The sequence below is a fragment of the Crinia signifera genome, chromosome 6 (genome assembly GCF_055691185.1).
Source record: "Crinia signifera chromosome 6, ASM5569118v1, whole genome shotgun sequence".
Classification (NCBI taxonomy): Eukaryota; Metazoa; Chordata; class Amphibia; order Anura; family Myobatrachidae; genus Crinia; species Crinia signifera.
In genome coordinates this window covers 30,253,467-30,272,965 of record NC_139222.1, presented here as the reverse complement: position 1 = coordinate 30,272,965, position 19,499 = coordinate 30,253,467, and the positions used below count along the sequence as shown (strand labels likewise).

The window sequence follows — 19,499 nt, the reverse complement described above, 5'->3', positions numbered from 1 at the left end:
AGGCGGAGCCGGGGACTCGAGGCTCATGGGAAGTGTAGTCTTTACCAAGAGCCCCCATACTGGGCATGTGGGGGGCTGCTGCTGCCGTGATGGGGAGCACAGCGTCCGGCTATACGTACCTGGCTGTGTGTGGTCCTATAGAGCTCTCACCAGAGGTTCGATACAGACTATATTACAGAGCTGGGGAGGGGGTGTATCCACAGTCACCCTGGGTCTCAGGTTAATGGTCCCATACTGTTGCTAGTGGTGTTACTATCTATGTGATTATAATACAAATACTGTATACAGGCAGGGGGTGTGGCTCAAGTCGACAATTAATTTTCTGACAATGAATAAAATATTTAGAAGAATTGGTCAGTGCGCCCCTAGCAGACTCCGTTCTGCCCTCACTTATTCCTCCCTGTTATATGGCTAATATTATGTGTACATGTAGTTTGAGCAGAAAATATTGTGGTATCAGTGGAAAAGCCAAAAACTCAGCTGCTCCCGGATCCGGAGGCACTACACCCCATGTCCCCCAATGTCTGTCACAGCAGACAGCGTCGCTGATTAATCCCCGGCGCTCTGCGATTTGTAGCGCATTTGATCTGTGGGGTCCCTGAGGGAGGATTCGAACCCGTGGTGGCTCAGACTGAGCGGCTGTCCTACTCGCTGAACTAACGGTGCACGCCACTGCACCAGCCATTCATATAGAGGATCTCGGTGTAATTCGTAGCTACATTGCAGTGACGTCATTCACGCTGTGCTGCACCTGCTGGAACTACACCTGGCACAAATTGATAGAGGATTCTACTGACTGCAAACAACACACTTTCCCATTACCATATTATTTGCCCGTGTACATGATTCCTGTGTGATGTATGGATATGCACCTATTAGGTAATCATGCACCTATTGTAACCCAGTCATTGTAGGCTTTATGCTGATTTACTCATGTAACCTCTGATTCTTTTATAGTATTCAGCAATGCATCGTTATCACTGCTGCTCTCCCTACATGAGCAGTGACACTCCGCTGGCTGCTCCGATGTAGGCACTGACTGGACTGGTGCTACCTAAATAATACTTTTAGTGCAGCTGCTTTTCAAAGCGTTGCTGTCACCACAGGGGCCAGTGCGCATGCGTGCTGCTCAGGAGCTCCCTTGTTGTTAAGGCGCATGTGTAATTCACCCAAGCCGCTCCCGTCGGCCATGTTTGATCAGGGCATTCGACGCCGCTCCCCCGAACTCAAGAGGACATTTGGCCTCTGGGGAATGCGAAGACAATCACCCGCCTTTTTACCGGTTCACCAGGTGGCGGCGCTGCAGCGGAATTGCGCATACCATAAAAGCCTACAGCAGCAGCAGCACATTCCTGGGTCGCATGGGCGCAGCCGCCTGGCGGCCGAGAGCGGGAGTTGCAGGAGATAAGTCTTTGCCCCGCAATACCCCGCCCTCAATACAGCCAAGCCACGCCCTCACCGCTGCATGAGAAGCGGGCCCAGGTAGTGATGGCCATCGGTGGCTTGACAATCGATTGTTACCATCGATGGTATAATGAATTAACAACCTCAATCATGTACCCATTAACAAGGAAACAATCGATGGTTTCAACCATCGATGTTAGCCCTACTTTAATGTTTGTAGAATTGTGGACCGATCAGGTTTCAGCGGAGTCAGCTGTACTCAGTGTCCCAACATGGGGGATTTGGGGGGGGGGGGTTCGGGGAAATTGGCAGCTCAGTATCACTGATGGCAGGAAAACATCTTGTTCTCCCCACTTCGATGGTAAAAATAGTTACCATTGGACATAGATTATTGATCATTTAACATCATTGAGGGTCGATGGCGAACGCTAGGCCCATGCACACACAATATACACAAGGAGCCGAGCCACTCTTAACTAGATGGTTTGATCCATCTATAGACACACCACAATCTTTATGTCACCGTTTGCTTGTGCAAGGTATCAGATACCATGGTGAACCGGCAGCTTCCCTGTCACTGTATGCAGTCACCATTAGAAAATGCCATTTCAGGGTGGTGTCCAGATCATCGCTCTTAGCTACCCCATCACAATTGAGATGCCCAATTCTATGTACCAATATAATAGCCTGCAGACTGAGACGGCACACCCGTTCCCGACAGAACTTTTGCACCCGGCATGGGCTGGGAAGCCATCTGTGTTTTTTCAGCATACTCGGGAAGATTGGCGCGTTATCAGAAGGAAACTGGATGCCGCTGACAAACCAGAAAATGCCCAAAGATGTGTCGGACACTGAATCAGGCCAAATAAGTTTGTGGCTAATATGTCTTCATTCTCTCAGGGATTGTAATACAGTAAAGATGAAATAAAATCTTTAAAAAAGTAAATATTTCCGTCATTGCTTTTTGGGGCTAGGTTGAGTCAACACCCAAACCTGGTAAAAATCTATGCCAGTCATAAATGCTTAGATAACAAGACATGACGGAGAGCGTAACCCAGGCACACAGAGTGTTCCTGTCACCCAGCCTGAAAGCCAAGCACTGGTATTACCACTCCTATTGGCGGCCATATTGGATGAGATCCTGCCACTCAGCTGACAGCCCAAATCACCTATTGAGTCTATTAATGCAGTTGGAAGATGCGCACACACACTGACCAATAGTTAATTTACTGGCATGCACCGTTATAAGTCTTATATTTTTGACAGGATCTTTAATAGCATTCTAGGGGTCACGAATGCAGTGGTATCTGGGCGAGTGTGGGACCACAGAATATGTTAACATCAGGCTGGCTGAGCCAATGAAATACTTGGCATTTTCATGGATCTTTGAACAACCCATACAGCTATTTCTTACGTGTAGCCCAGGAAGAATATGTTAAGTCATCTGCAAAATACCTCAAAAGCAAAAGATCTGGCTGCCCAAGCTCAGCTTCTGTCAATATTCCAGCCGGGGTGCGGGAACCTATTCCGGCCCCCTCAGGCTACGAGGCAAATTTATCAACGAGTGATATTCTTGTAATGAATGATAAATGGTGCTCCAGCCAATCGGCTCCTGTGTCATTTGTTTAAATGCATGGCAGTTAGGAGCTGATTGGCTGGAGAGCCATTTCTCATTTGTAACGAGTGATAACAAGAATATCACTCATTGTTAAATCTGATCCTACATATGCTGTGTTTTCTTTCAGGGGGCAGATGTATCAAGCTTTCTAAACAGTTAAAAAGTGGACAAGTTGCCTCTAGCAACCAAGCAGCTTCTACTGTACCTAACATTTTGTTGAAGTAATTGACGTTGATGGTTGCTAGGAGCAACTTCTCGTCTGCTCCTTTGCGCTTTAGGTTTTGTACGTTCCTATTTAGGCCTAATCAATGCAGTGATCTCTCGATTACCTCACGTCTCAATCCCTGCTATGGCTATCGTACATATATGTGTCATATCATTCTTATATTCTGTGTTACTTGTTATAGGATATCCTAGCTTCTTGAGGTAAAAATATAAAATCCTTAATGTACGGGGCACAGAAATAGTACTGTGTGCTGCACCCCACAATTTGGAAATCTATAGGTCAGGCCTGGCCAACCTGTACCTCTCCAGTTGTTGTGAAACTACAAGTCCCATCATGCCATGCCACAGTTTTGCTATTAGAGAATGCTAAAACTTTGGCAAGGCATGCTGGGATGTGTAGTTTCATAACAGCTGGAGAGCCACAGGTTGACCAGGCCTACTATACTGTAGGTGATCTTCCGCATAGTTCCATATTTGAAGTGATATACTGTCAAACCATGCCCAGGTTGTTTATTGCCATTATACTGTGTAGAAGTCTGTTAGCACTAAGCGGTAGATTTACAAGTATTGTTGTTACCCGTAGCAACCAACCAGATTCCCTCTACCATTTTCTAGAATGCAATAGAGAAATCACTAGAACTGGATTGCCTGCTTCAGTAGCTACCCCTAGGTATGTTACATGAGGGTGTGGATGATTAGGTCGGCAGTAACTAATTCAACAGTAAATAAGTTGACCACTATTGGTCGACGGTGAATAGGTGGACACATGAAAATGGTCGACAGACTTTAGATCAACATGTTTTTTCACATTTCTTTGGTGTCTGTCAGAATCTGCCGACATGGACACCGTTTAAGTCAGGCATGTCCAAACTGTGGCCCTCCAGCTGTTGTGAAACTATAAGTCCCATCATGCCTTGCCACAGTTTTGCTATTAGGGAATGCTAAAACTATTGCAAGGCATGCTGGGATGTGTAGTTTCACAACAGCTGGAGGGCCATAGTGTGGACATGCCTGGTTTAAGTGTACCACTGCACTCGGCCACTATTATGATCTAACTATATGCCCACTATGCTTGTGTCGAGCTTTTGTCATTGTCTACCTAAAGCCTGTCAACCTTTTTTTACATGTGTCGACCTATTCACCATTGACCAATAGTGGTAGACCATGCATGTCCAAACTATGGCCCTCCAGCTGTTGTGAAACAACAAGTTCCATCATGCCTTGCCACAGTTTTGCTATTAGGGAATGCTAAAACTATGGCAATGCATGCTGGGATGTGTAGTTTCTCAACAGCTGGAGGGCCATAGTTTGGACATGCATGTGGTAGACAAATCTGCCACTAGCAACTTGCACACACACTGGCTCGTTAGAAAGGAGGCACATGAAAGGGTAACAAGCTTTTATTTTGAAAGAAAAAAAAAAATGTTCTACATCTGTGGAAAAACAATCTGACCTCTATGGATTTTCAAGTGTCTACTCAAATCATTCTTCTGAGCGAAGCTCTTGCCGCACTCGCGGCAGATAAACTTCTTCACGCCGGTGTGACCTCGCTGGTGCGACAGCAGGTTGGAGCTCTGGGCAAAAGCCTTCCCGCAGATGGGACAGATGAAAGGCTTCTCTCCGGTGTGAATCCTCCGGTGGGTAATGAGAGCGGAGTTGCAAGAGAAGTGCTTCCCGCAGTCGAGGCAGACCAGGGGCTTCTCCCTGGTGTGAGTTCTTAGGTGTGTGACCAGGTGAGACTTGCAGAGAAAGTTTTCTCCACACTCGGAGCACACGAAGGCCTTCTCCCCCGTGTGCACGCTCTGGTGCCTGACCAGGTGGGACTTGTAAGGGAACAGTTTCCCGCAGTCCGAGCAGGTCAGCTTCTTCCTCTTGTGCAGCCTCAGATGTCTCAGCATTTCCGAATTACTAGGGAAATACCTCGGGCACTCGGAGCAGTTGTACAGCTTCCGGGTCACCTGTAATTTCTGGAGTGGTGGTGGTGGTGGAGTGGGCTTCACATTGACGCTCCTGTTGAGCTGGCCATACTTGATCAGCATGTTGTTTATTTTCTGGGTGTTGCTGTTCGCCTTAGCGAGCTGCCTGATGGGAGTAGGCCTGAAGCCTAGGCCTCTGGTGTTGTAGATGTGTAGTCTGTTGCCTCCAGGACGGGGCACTGGGATCTCTCTTCTGTATAAAGGCGGGTGTTTCGTCTGAGTGTGTTCCGTGGATATATAAATGACATCCTCGTCGCTCGAGTCGGAATCGTCGTCGCCTTGGGCGTCAGTAGCGGTGTACTGTGTGTGTATGTAAAGGTCGGTGTCTGGCAGATCTTCCTCATCACCAGAGGACGAATCCTCCGAATCCGAGGACTCGTCGCTCTCAGATTGGTCAGGCCTCTCCGGAGGCTTGTATATCTTCAGGCATTCTGATCTTGGGTTAGACCGACCGGCGTTTTTAATTGCCGCGATGCGGGCTGCTGCTGCTGCCTGGAAATTGGGGCGGTAAGTGCTCGGATAATTTTTGCCCTTCAATTTATCTGTCAGGAACAATCAGACTGTGATCAGAACATTGTAATGTTTTATAGCACATAGGTTAACGAAGTAACTATTTTTTTTAGACTGAGCAGGCGGCGCAGACCTGTTTGCTAGGCTGTGAGTAAATGCAGCATAACAAACAGGTTTGAATTAGGCCCCTTGAGTACTGAATCATCACCACCCGACTGCTTGCTACCTTCAAGCTTCAGGGAGATGCCTGAGAGCAGCAGTTGGACAACTGTGGATTGAAGGTGGGATATACCTTATGCTTGAATCCACCAATCAGGAACTTGGGCAACCCCACAGATGATGCGATCACCGTGGGAATTTGAAATGTTTTAAAAAGTGTTTTTTGGTCAGACCAGAGAGAGCTGAAGGAGAAGAGAGGAGGAAGGAGGTTAGTCGCAGTCTTAAGGTTCAGAGGTATGCTCTACCTGTGTCTTGTGGAACGCCTCATCCTCGCTTCTGTGGAGTTGCCAGTGTTTTGTGGACTTATACAGTTTTCTGCTATCACAGCTGTGTGGACAAGTGATAGTTTGCCCTGTGGAACTGATCTGGGACTGTGACTATACAAGGACTGTCTGTTTGGGCCTGCTACCTGAATATCTTTCTACTCTGCAATTTACCTTTGCCACTGTTTATTGTCTATTTGTGCGTGCTGTGGAAAATAAACCATTCTTCTGGTTTCATCTGCTCGGTGTCTGAGTGATTGAGGAACTCGTACCCTCACATTTGGTGGCAGCAGTGGGATCACTCAGACACCAACCTTCGAGCAACGAGTCATAAACACCTCAGGGAATGGATCCAGCACCACTATGCTACCGATACAGCAAAAAGGATCAACTGCAGGATCTGTGCCGTACGAGGCAGATTGAGTTTGAGGCATTGGACACCAGAGCAGCATTAATGGCAAAGCTGGCACAATGGGACCAAGAACACCCTGGACAGGAGGACGATGAGGACCCCGTCCTAGAGCGGAACGAGGTGCAGGGGGCCAACAGGACAAATGCTTCAGGGGCTGCGCTGCCTGTTGGAAATGCAGATCAGTTGCAGGACTTGCTGGCAGCTCTGGGACAAGGAGCCTCAGTTTTGGGAGCTGCATTGGGGTTGCAGTCCTCTATACCCACTACGGCAGCATCAGTAAGCCAGGTGGCCAGGCTAAGATATAATGACATCCCACCTTTTGATGATGCCGGTTCGGATATTGATACCCATTTGCAGATGTTTGAATCTGTTATGACTTTGCATGGAATTGAGGCAGCAGAGTGGCCTCGATTTCTGTTCCCCAGTCTGAGAGGAAGGGCTCTGGAAGCATTCCATGCCCTGAGCCCAGAGCAGGTGCTGGTATATGAGGAGGTACGGAGTGTCCTGCTTGCTAGATATGCGGTGACTGCTGAATCATACCGTGTGAAGTTTCGCACCATAACCCGAAAAGGCGATTCTTCATTTACAGAGTTTAGTAACCTGTTGCGGAGGAACTGTGATAAGTGGCTGTCCGTGAAGCAGGCCCTTACTGTAAAAGATATTAAAAATGCTTTTATCTTGGAGCAGCTGCTGAACAAGATGCCTCTTGAGATCAGAGAGTGGGTAGCAGATCGGACCCCTACCACCCCCGAGAAAGCGGCACAACTAGCGGACGAGTTCACAGCTAACAGGCCTCGGTGGAGAGGGGCCAACATCGAGGAAAAGACCAATCTCCGACGGGCCCAGCCAGATCGGGATCTACCGGCGGCCCCCCAACGCCCAGCTCCACAGCCCCCCAACCCCCGGCCTTGGGGACCCGAGCTACCAGGAGCCCGTCGCTGCTACAACTGTGACAAGGTGGGTCATGTCCGCCGAGATTGCCCCCGGGGAAGAGGACCATTTCCAGGTGCCCGACATGCCTTGCCTCGAGTAGCTGTGTGCCAGGAACCATCATTTGGGGGAGGGGGAGGGGAGTACTGTCCTGATGCGCCAGAGGCGGAGGAAGTAGTATACCAGGTGGAGGTGGTAGCAGCTATTGGAAAAGCCACCCCGGATAACATGAAGCCACATCTACAGCCTGTAAAAGTTAATGGGAAGGAACTGCAGGGGTTAAGAGATTCGGGTGCCTCCATCACCCTTATCCGCCCAGAATTAATCCCCCCCTGCCAACTACTGAAGCAACGGAAAATAAAGATCTCCATGGCAGGGGGGCAGATCACTGTCATCCCCATGGCCCGGGTACACTTGGATTGGGGTCAGGACTCTGGGGAAGTGAACGTGGGACTTCTGGAAGGGCTCCCCACCCATGTTATTCTAGGAAATGATTTGGGTGGTGGATTGGCCAGTTGTTTCGTGGGAGCTATCACCCGGAGCCAGTCACAGGCTGGAGAGATAGCACCTGAGGGCCCTCTCCCGCCAGCACCAGGAATTACTGCTACAGCCCCTGAGCCACCGCCGGTGAGTAACATGGTACCAGACTTGCTTGACTGTGACGTGAATCTGGGGGAGGTAGATAGAGTGGAATTTAGGGAAGCCCAACAAACAGATCCGTCCCTAGCTAGCCTCCGCAGGGCAGCAGGACGGAGTGATTGGGGAACTCAGGAGGATCGCATTCAGTGGGAGGAGGGGAGACTGTACAGGGTGCCAGCAAAAGCAGACCCATTAGAGCCCGAAGTCCCTAGGAAACAGTTAATTGTTCCCCAGCAGTACCGTGCGCGATTGCTAGCACTTGCCCATGACATCCCCTCAGCAGGCCATTTAGGGATTCGTAAAACCCGGGCCCGACTGCTGCGGCACTTCTTCTGGCCAGGAATAAACCAGGAGGTAAGACAGTATAGAGAGTCATGTGGGGTCTGTCAACGCCTCGGGGGACCCCCACGTCGTGTCCCCCTACAACCCATGCCTGTGATCAGTGAGCCATTCAAGAGAGTGGCCATGGACATTGTTGGGCCTTTTAAGAAACCGAGCAGAACAGGAAAGAAATACATACTGACTGTGGTTGACTATGCGACTAGGTACCCAGAGGCGGTGGCGCTGGCATCCATAGATGCTGAGCATATTGCCCAGGCTCTCATGGATATCTTTAGTCGTGTGGGATTTCCCGAAGAAGTGGTCACCGACCAAGGTGCGCAATTTCAAGGGGACTTACTGCAGACCATATGGGCCAAATTTGGGGTCCATCCCTTTCGCACTACTGCCTATCACCCCCAAACAAACGGATTGTGTGAGCGATTTAATGCGACCCTTAAGCAGTTGCTACGGGCATATGCTGAATCAGAGGGGGGAGACTGGGAGAAATCCTTGCAACAGCTTCTATTCGCATACCGCGAAGTAAGGCAAGATTCTACCGGGTTCTCCCCTTTTGAGTTACTATATGCCAGAAGGGTCCGGGGTCCTCTCGACTTAGTCAGGGAAAGCTGGGAAGGATCATTCCAGGAACCGGAGGTTCCGGTCTTAGAATATGTGGCCCAAATGAGGGAGAGACTGCAAAGGCTAATGCAGCTTGCACATGACCATATGCTGGAGGCACAGGGAAGGCAGTGCAAGTATTACAACCAGCATGCACGTGAACGGGAGTTGGAAGTGGGTCAGAAAGTGATGGTACTGGTACCTGTACGAAAGCACAAGTTACAGGCGACCTGGGCAGGGCCATATACTGTAGTGGACCGACAGGGGCAGGTAGATTATATCATTGCCCTAGATCAAACCGGGAAGCGGGTGGGCACCTACCACATAAATAGATTAAAAAAATATGTCACCAGGGAAATAGGGGCTGTGGCAATCTGCTGCCCACCAATGGATGACCCAGAGACTGACCCCATCCCTGACATTCTGGCAGCAACCAAGAAGGATGTGGGGGTGGAGGCCGTGCCCATAGGCACACAGTTAACTGAAACCCAGACCCGACAAATGAGGGAGGTTTTGGAGCTAGTGGGGCCTCAGTTCACTAGCAGGCCAGGACGCACTCATGTAGCAGCCCATCATGTCGACACCGGAGCAACTCGGCCCATTAGGCAACCAGCATATCGGCTGAATCCCGAGGTGCTCAATATGATGAAAAAAGAGGTAGACGAAATGCTGGCGCTTGGGGTCATTGTGCCATCAAATAGTCCCTGGGCCTCCAGCGTGGTCTTAGTGCCCAAGAAGGATGGGAGTACACGCTTCTGCGTGGACTATAGGAAGCTGAATGAGGTGACAGTGACAGACGCATACCCCATGCCCCGGGTAGATGAGCTGTTAGACAGGTTGGGGATGGCTCGCTATGTGTCCACCCTGGACCTTAGCAAGGGGTACTGGCAGATACCCCTTACCAGAGAGGCACAGGAGAGGTCAGCGTTCAATACCCCATTTGGGCTTTTTGAATTTACTGACATGCCCTTCGGGATGAAGAATGCCCCTGCCACCTTCCAGCGTACAGTAGATCGCATACTGACAGGGTGTCAGGAGTTTGCCCAGGCCTACCTGGATGATATAGCAATTTTTAGTGAGACCTGGGAGGATCATCTGCAGCATGTAGCCCAGGTTTTAGCAGAGATTAGCCAGGCAGGGTTGACAATCAGACCGGATAAGTGTCAGATGGGGATGGCAGAGGTGCTGTACCTTGGCCACAGGGTTGGGGGAGGCCGTGTTCGTCCAGAACCAGCAAAAATTGAGGCCATTCTGAAGTGGCCTCACCCCACTAACCAAAAACAGGTACGTGCCTTCCTGGGCACAGCGGGGTACTATCGTAAATTTGTTCCTCAGTACAGCACCATTGCCAAACCACTGACTGACCTAACGACCAAAAAGTACACCCGAAACATTGACTGGACCCCTGACTGCGAGCAGGCTTTCTCCCAGCTTAAGGACATCTTGTCCCGGTCCCCAGTGTTAGCCGCCCCTGACTTCCGCCGGCGGTTCATTGTGCAAACAGATGCTTCAGCTTGTGGAATAGGAGCTGTGCTAAGTCAAATAGGGGAGGATGGGTGTGAGCACCCAGTTGCCTTTATTTCCCGAAAACTAGTTGCCCGCGAGATAGCCTACGCCACCATTGAAAAGGAGTGCCTAGCCATCGTCTGGGCACTAAAGAAGTTGCAGCCCTATGTGTATGGGCGTGAGTTTTCAGTGGTAACAGATCATAACCCCCTTAGTTTTCTACAACGTACAGCTGGAGACAATGGACGGTTACTGAGGTGGAGCTTAGCCCTACAACTGTACAACTTCTCTATTTCTCACAAAAAGGGTAAAGATCATGGAAACGCGGATGGCCTATCCCGTCAGCAGGAACCAGACCCAGTGCCACCTAACACCAGGAGACCAGCCCTTGCCATTACCCAGGACACCAGGAACATGGACTAAAATGTGGGGGAGGAAATGTGAAGGAATTGCATTGGCGATAAGTGAATTGTGACATCCTCTACTCCACAGTAATTAATGTACATTTTAGCCCTATTGTTCCCTATGTATGTCTGTATTTCCCAGGACTTTATTCATGTAAGCATTATACCATTGATACCATTTGCCCGTGCCCTGACAGGAAAAGGGTTATCATAAACTGTCCTCCCAAAAGGCAATCTCCACAGGGGGTGATCCAATTACCCTGCTATTTTGCTGCTATTTACAGGAAAGAGATAGCAGAGGAACCATCTCCACAGGGGGGTTTACAATTCTTTGTAAACCTCTGGGCTCTAGCAGACTTTGTGGAACCAGACACAGCAGGGGTTGGGAGCAGCAGTTGGACAACTGTGGATTGAAGGTGGGATATACCTTATGCTTGAATCCACCAATCAGGAACTTGGGCAACCCCACAGATGATGCGATCACCGTGGGAATTTGAAATGTTTTAAAAAGTGTTTTTTGGTCAGACCAGAGAGAGCTGAAGGAGAAGAGAGGAGGAAGGAGGTTAGTCGCAGTCTTAAGGTTCAGAGGTATGCTCTACCTGTGTCTTGTGGAACGCCTCATCCTCGCTTCTGTGGAGTTGCCAGTGTTTTGTGGACTTATACAGTTTTCTGCTATCACAGCTGTGTGGACAAGTGATAGTTTGCCCTGTGGAACTGATCTGGGACTGTGACTATACAAGGACTGTCTGTTTGGGCCTGCTACCTGAATATCTTTCTACTCTGCAATTTACCTTTGCCACTGTTTATTGTCTATTTGTGCGTGCTGTGGAAAATAAACCATTCTTCTGGTTTCATCTGCTCGGTGTCTGAGTGATTGAGGAACTCGTACCCTCACACCCCCAAACTCCAACATCCTGTCAGTCAGGTTGCAAGGGGATTGCAAAAAAGTAATGGTTGATTTTTTTTATGCTGTTGAGCCTTGCGCATACGTACTGCAATCCGTACGATAATCGATCTGCTTGTGAATTTGCATAAAAGCGATCACCTCTGAATAACTCCCATAGTAATGCTTGGTAGGGATGGCCATCGACCCTCGATGATTATAAATCATCGATGGTTTATGGACGATGTTGAATAGTTTTGCCATCGATGGGGGAGAACCAGATGGTTTCCCACCATCGATGTCAAGCTTAAATGAATAGTTTAGTTTTTGCTTTTTCCCTAAAGTGCCAGGACACCGAGCATAGCTCCGCCCCTGACACCCGTGAAGCCCCGCCCCTGCATTTTGATTGAAAACAGAAAATGGATGACCAGCGATATACAAAAACATTGATGGTCATCCATTGAATAGTTATACACTATCGATGGCAACCATCGATGGCCATCCATAATGCTTGGTACTTTAGTCAGGCCTGGCCAAACTATGGTCGTCCAGCTGTTGTGAACTACAAGTCCCATCATGCCTTGCAACAGTTTTGGTGCTGGGATGTTAGTTTCAGAACAGCTGGAGGGCCACAGTTTGTTAGCTGTGTATAAGAATCATGATTTTGTACTTTGATTTTGGGGGGGGGGGGGGGGATGTTTCCATGGTTACCTTGTGCTGCAGAAACTTTGTGATGAGTTTAATAATATTAATTGTAAAGTCCATCAATATAAGGAATTGGTAATGCATGGGGTGTGTCACAGGGTCCACCCCATTAAGGTTGTAGGCCGACTACTTTTGGTCGATAGGCCATTTGTCGACACAAGCAATAGGTCAACATGGAAAACCGTCAACGTGATTTTTTCACATTGTTGGTATCTATGTCAACTTATGTCGACATGAACACCGTATAAGCGCAGCGCTTTGCTCGCCATGCTTCGGGCTCACTATTATATTCTCTCTCTCTATGTCCACGTGGATAGTTAAGTATAATAAAAAACCCTGTTCTGCTGGGGGAAAAAAACATGAAAAACTCATGTCAACCTTTTTTACTGTGACTTACTGTACGTGTCAACCCAAGGTATGTCAAACTATTTCATGTGCCTGTCGACCAATAGTGGTTGCCCTATTTATTGTCGACAGCATCCCAATGCTAGCACAACTGTAACTCAGTGCCTTTATTCCTGGGCGTTTACTAGACATTATCAGTTACATTCCAGAGGAAGAGGGGTCAATTTACTAAGATGGGAGTTATATTAATGATGGGATGTTGCCCATAGCAACCAATCAGATTCTACTTATTATTTATTTAGCACCTTCTAGACGATAATACATAGAATCTTATTGGTTGATAACTTAGCAAATTTACCTCATAATCTTTTGCTGCAGGAGAAATGGCCCATGGCAACCAATCAGCACTGAAATAACAGCTATAATTTACATAATATAAAATGATACAGAGCAGCTGATTGGTTGCCATGGGCCATTTCTCCTCCCTTATCACTGCTTCCTACATCTACCTCCTATGTCTTCTATGTGCTGGTGAATGAGCAAAGATCTCCCATCCAGACTGTCCAGGCTAGAACCCGAGAGATGACCACCCCAGCATCCAAGCCCACCCTAACTATACACCAATACACAAACCATTCTTACCTAAAGATATTTGCGGGCGTCGATTCTCCATCATGGCTGCCTTGTACAGATCCTTGTGCTCCTCTAAGTACTCCCACTCCTCCTTGGAGAAATAGACAGTCACATCCTGACACCTTATAGGAACCTGACACACACAGTGACACAGTCATCACCCGGACACATCACCCGGTGTTACTGCACAATGTGCCATTCACTAGAGCACTCACCTCTCCAGTCAGCAGCTGGATGATCTTGTTGGTGAGTTCCAGGATCCTCTTGTCATTGCTTCGGTCATGTACGTGGGGTGGGCGCTCTTTTATGGGAATCTGGGCTGCGGTCAGTGCTTCTGACACTTGGGGGCTGCTGCTGGATGCCACATGTTCACTCAGCTTCTTTGAAGGTACATAATCCTAGATAATAACATTAATAAACATTACTCTACAAAGAGATTAATAATCTGCAGGCTAATGCAGCAATATAGAAGATAATTGTAATGAGAGAAGGGTTTCAGAACCTAAAAATTGTGTTTTTGACTTCCAGACCTGTTTAACATTGCTTGTATTGGGTTAACCAGGTATGTAGGCTGGAGGGGAACAGGTTGCGGTAGCCAGGAGATTTGAAAACTCCCATTCAAATCAATGGGTGGCCGCTGATTGGCTGAGAGCTCTCTCAGCCAATCAGCGCCTGCCCATTGATTTTAATGGGAGTTTAGAAATCTCCTGCCAGCCCGCCGCTTGTTTTCTGCAGGCCTTTCTCTCTGGCTTCCCTTGAACTCCCCCGGCAGTCCTTTTCACATTTACTCCCCTTCAACAAAATCTGCACTGGCTTCCATTCCACTACAGAATCCTCTTCAAACACCTCACACTCACATACAGGGCCATCTCTAATTCCATTGCTCCATATATCTCTAGCCTCATCTCCATTCATACACCCTCCCGCCCTCTACGGTCAGCTGACGACTGTCGTCTCTCCTCCACCCTGATCACTGCTTCCCATGCTAGAGTACAGGACTTTGCCCGTGCTGCACCCCTTCAGTGGAACGCACTCCCTCGCTCCATTAGACTCTCCCCGACCTTGCAAAGCTTCAAACGGGCACTGAAAACTCACCTATTCATCAAAGCGTACCCTTCCACTGCATAAACCAGATGCTTCTCCGACCCCTTGCCTGTTTACATCCTGCTATCTAACCACCACCCACTTGCTTGCACCTCTTGTAATCTGTCTGTCTCCCCTTCCTACTAGATTGTAAGCTCCTCTGAACAGGGCCCTCTTCCCTCCTGTTGTCAAAGCCCACTTCTCTTCACATTTCACTCACAGCTCTCCTATACTCAAACACCCAGTGACCATCTTCATCTGCATACTCCTCTCCATCATTGGCCTCAAGCCTCTAGTTGTATGTTGATTGGGTCCTCACTACTTACATTTAAGCTGTAATGTGTATTGAACTGTGGAGTTCTTTATTTGTACTGCATTTTTGTTATTTATTCAATGTTATGCCAAGTTTTGTCTCCCTGTATTGTTCCTTTGTACGGCGCTGCGAAACACTTGTGGCGCCTTATAAATAAAATTATAATAATAAAAAAAATTATAATAATAATGCGATAAATCTTATGTAAAACTGGCACATTATGTCCCGGATCATATGGAACTCCTTCCGGGGAACTGCCAGTGTAGTTCATGGGAAATCTGGTCCGACTTGCCCTTCAGACAAGTCGGACCTGTGTATGGCCATCTTTAGATGGTCACAAATCCTGTTAGATTGTGCATGTATGGCGATCAAAATGTCAGCAGAATTGACTTTCTTTTTGGACGTGTCAAAATCAGGATGACACTGAGCATAGTTCCTGCCTTGTGGCTAGAGCAGTGGGGAGCGTGGACCAGTAGCTGGGGGAACATCAAAGTCTCCAGCACAAACTCATTTGAGAAGTATAGGAGAGATTCATTCACAGTGAGGAGAACCCTCTGGTAATGTCACCTTTGTGCTATTATTTTGGGTTGTGTGGTTCTTTCACCCACTAGCAGTCGAGATTCTCTTTGAGGGCGGTGAAACCACTCTCTAGAGAGCCCTGGCGCTGTTTTAGTTTGTACAAAATCTAGAATTAAAATAACCCTCTTAGCTGCTGCAGGTGTAGAGAGCTTGCTAGCCTCCAAGGAGAAGACAGTTGCAAGGGGGGGGGGGGGGGGGGGATACACGCTGCGCTGCTAATTCTGCATGAGATGAGACATTAACTCATGCTGAGCACAATAATACAGGACACGCTCTGAGATTGAATAAACTTTATAATAAAAAAGTATAAAAATGCAAATAATAATAATGATGATTGAAGGTGGGTAAACAACAGAAATTGGTATATAATAAAACATAAAAAAACGATAAATCAGGTAATAAGAAAATATCTCAACATTTAAAATACTAAAAGAAGCCTCAGGAGAAAATATGCTGGCGTCCCAGCTATGGAACTTGCAGTGTCTCTGTGTAGTAACCTATTAATAATCCACTTTAGGAAAGCCATATAGTGCAGCATAGGATTAGTAGCAGGTGCCAATAATGAAATATTAGTAGCTGTTGAGAAGATAGTTTTGCCTTAATTAGTGCGTAAACTGACACGTATTGAGTACCATTGGTTTAGGCCAGGCATGTCCAAACGGTGGTCCTCCAGCTGTTGTGAAACTACACATCCCAGCATGCCTTGCCACAGCTTTAGCATCCCCTAATAGCAAAACTGTGGCAAGGCATGATGGGACTTGTAGTTTCACAACAGCTGGAGGGCCATACACCCTACCCTAAAACGCTCGGGCACACCTGTTTTTCCATAGACACCCCTAGCGTTTTTTTCTGTCACACCTTGGCACTCCCAATAAACAGCCGGTAACCACTCCCAGACGCCAGATTCCAGTCAATCACCTTGGTAACTGCTAGCGAAGGAAAAAAGTCGCAGGATTTTATCGCTAGCAGGCATCTCGCACACACATTGCAGCCCATAACCAGCGCAGTGTACCGATAACCGCCCGCTGTGCAAATTCGCACAGCAGTAATCAGCTCTGAATTGGGCCCACTATTTGCCTCGTGATTCATCCAACTCACGAGGAGGAACAAGAAATGCCGAGGGCGACTCATAACATCGGATGCAGGTTTTAGTGTTGTCAGTGCAAAAATAAAAAAGTTACACTACTAATGTCACTGCACAAAATTCCTAGAAGCCCTCACCTCTCCAGTCAGCAGGTAGATGATCTCCAGGGTGAGGTTTAGGATTCTGTCAGTCACCTGGTTCCGGTCTTTGTCCATTATCCGTGAATAGATCGACTACCTGAAACGCAAGCAATACAGCCTCCATTCATAATGAGAAATGTTAAAATCTCTGAAAACTAGGGAGCGATGGCTTGTTGCCGGGTTGCTGACATCATCCGGAGGGCAGGGAGGAGCGCCAGCACTTAGGTGTCGCTTCTGCCTCTTCCATAGAAGTGAATGGGACCCGGGGTGTACGGCTGGATTAACGGTTCACACTGTCCAGCAACCCAGGTATGGGAATAACACTTCTTTTATACCGGGTCAGCGTGCGGTGGGCCATTCCCAATATCCCGGCAATCCGCCCCAGGATAAAAAGTATTATTCCCGGGTCGGACATATGCTGGGTAAACACTGAGCGATATATCGTTAACGATATGCACTATACTCATATCATTAACGATATATTGCGAATATCGTCTAGTGTGTATGCTCAATATCGCTAATGATATGTGCTCCTTTGCATTGTTAAGAACAACCCCCAACCACCCACCCCCATCATCTGTACATGCAGCTGAAAATCGGCAATATCGTCAACAATGCATATACAGAGCTGGGGATCCCGATGGCGTCACTTAAAAATATTGTCGTTTAGCGTATACGCCCAATAGCCAGCCAGCCAATCAGCTTCTACCTGCCATGTCACAGACTGTGTTTGAAAAATGTCAGGCAGGGGCTGATTGGTTGGTTGTTTATCACTCTCCATTACATCACTCTTGAAGCTAAGTGCATCTGACCCTAACAGTTGTAGAGAGATAAAGTACCATCCTATTGGCTCCTAACTGTCCTTTTACAGCCTGTGTTTGAAAAATGACAGAAGCTGGTTTGCCGGGAACGGCTCAGTACCAGGGATCCTGATAAAGTCAGCTTACAATTTTTTAAGGCACCAGTTATTTAATAAGCGAAACACAACGGGATTTACCGATTAAATTATTGGAGCTTTAAAAATACAGGCGATCTCCCCGGGAATGCGCACCTGATCCCTGCAAGGTAAGGCCCCTATAGGGAGATAAGGCGGGAAGCACCTGTGTGCTTAGTAAATCCCACGTTGCACAGCACAGAGTACCGGAGATGTGATAAAGTTGTTAGGTAAAGTTCTAAGACTACAGTAGCACCACCCTCCATCCATAGCCAACCCCTGTTATCTATAGATTACCTATCCTGTGAGTATGAATGATCACAACCGTCCATTTATATAACAGGAGCATCCCCACCCCAGCATTATACAGTATCTAGTGTGACTTCCACAAGAGCACCCATCTTCCAACTCCATGATGAATACTTACTGCAGATCAAAGGGTTAAAGTCCCCCTCCCGTATAGAATACACATGCACTGTGGATGGCAGGCAGATCTACGTATATAGCATGCACTTACTGTAAGTTGCAGGGTTACAAAGCGATTTCTCACCTGTTAGATGCAGAATAGACTTTAATTGCATGCACAATCAGGGACTCATTCCTGCCTGCACTGCCCCCAGTTTGCAACCACTAAATGTAAACTCCCAGGAACATGTCGGGTCCTTATTATGTCATCTGCCTTGTACAGTGAGCATTGGAGGGAGGGCGGCATGTCCCCACCCTGTCCTCTGCACAGGAGACATTTTCCTGTAGCCCACCATAGGGTGCATTCTGCAATCTGCACGATCTCTATGAAAATGTCCGCCGCCGCCCCCGCCCCCCTTCTGCTGGGTGATGCGTGCCAGGACCCGGGAGCTTTGTGCTGCCAGGCATGCCCAGTGCCCACTGTTACAGCAGCAGGAGCCTGGCTGCAAACACACAACTACTGGGTTGTCTCATCATCAGGATGACATCTCAGCCTCCATTATTTGCAGGATTTATTAATTTTTGTATTAGACATGAAGGAGAATTGTATTTGCATATATATGTGCAATGTTTAACAGGCATTTTACATTCACCTCTGAATTACATAGCCGATATAGTGTATGGGTGAGATCACTATACTGAATATAAAATGATATCTTATGTATTTCAATAAATTATAATTATTATAAAATGAATTTAAAAAATATATCATCATTACTATATAATTAGATTATTATTAGTAGTCATCATTTTTTTGTAAAATATTTTTAGATTATTATTTTTATCAATCTTATAATAATATATTATTTTTATTATACATTATATGGTCATAATATAAAATGGTTATATTATTAAAAATTAATTGTTAGTAATAATAATAATTTAAATAATGAAATTATATTATTAATTATTATGATTAGTATACTACTACTATTATTATTATTATTATTATTATTAATAATAATAATACAAATCTGCCATTAAATAAAATCGCTTGATAAAAGAATGAAAAACAGACAGCTATAAACGTGCATGCCCAGTGGAGGCTTGATTGACATATTGTGGCCATTTGGGGACAGTGACAGAGAACACCCAGCTAGGTACCCCTGTTCTTCCTAGAGGGGATCAAGACGCTGGATAGACAGTGTGTAGTTTAACAGTCCATAGATTGACCACATATGGTCAAAAGGTTGACAGGTAAAAAGTCAACTGCCTAAGGACGACAGGTAAACAAAAAAATATATAAATAAATAAATCGATGCGACAATGGTCAAAACACAAAGAAAGATT

The 19,499-nt window shown here is 47.1% G+C and overlaps 1 protein-coding gene across 3 annotated transcripts; it reads right to left on the bottom strand.

Moving 5' to 3' along the window:
• Positions 1-4,631: 4,631 nt before the first annotated feature.
• On the bottom strand, positions 4,632-18,499 carry LOC146010189 (uncharacterized). 3 transcript variants are annotated; one of them, XM_083151187.1, is made up of 5 exons: positions 18,295-18,499; positions 16,808-16,907; positions 13,827-14,009; positions 13,621-13,744; positions 4,632-5,765 (listed from the first exon to the last, which is right to left on the bottom strand). In XM_083151187.1, the coding sequence occupies exons 2-5, from the start codon at positions 16,883-16,885 to the stop codon at positions 4,675-4,677; spliced, it is 1,476 nt and encodes a 491-aa protein (XP_083007313.1). In that variant the 5' UTR covers positions 16,886-16,907; positions 18,295-18,499; the 3' UTR covers positions 4,632-4,674. The 3 variants fall into 3 exon arrangements, with proteins under 3 accessions (XP_083007313.1, XP_083007314.1, XP_083007315.1); XM_083151188.1 differs by having other exon boundaries at positions 13,621-13,702; XM_083151189.1 differs by having other exon boundaries at positions 13,621-13,699; positions 18,295-18,498.
• Between the last annotated feature and the right edge of the window lie 1,000 nt (positions 18,500-19,499).

What these genes read in the sequence shown, in the direction of transcription:
- LOC146010189 (XM_083151187.1), bottom strand. Translation starts at nt 16,885, where the DNA reads ATGGACAAAGACCGGAACCAGGTGACTGACAGAATCCTAAACCTCACC. An exon ending in TCTACCTGCTGACTGGAGAG is followed by an intron (nt 14,010 to 16,807) that starts GTGAGGGCTTCT and finishes GTTATTATCTAG; the next exon opens with GATTATGTACCTTCAAAGAA. An exon ending in TCCAGCTGCTGACTGGAGAG is followed by an intron (nt 13,745 to 13,826) that starts GTGAGTGCTCTA and finishes TGTGTGTGTCAG; the next exon opens with GTTCCTATAAGGTGTCAGGA.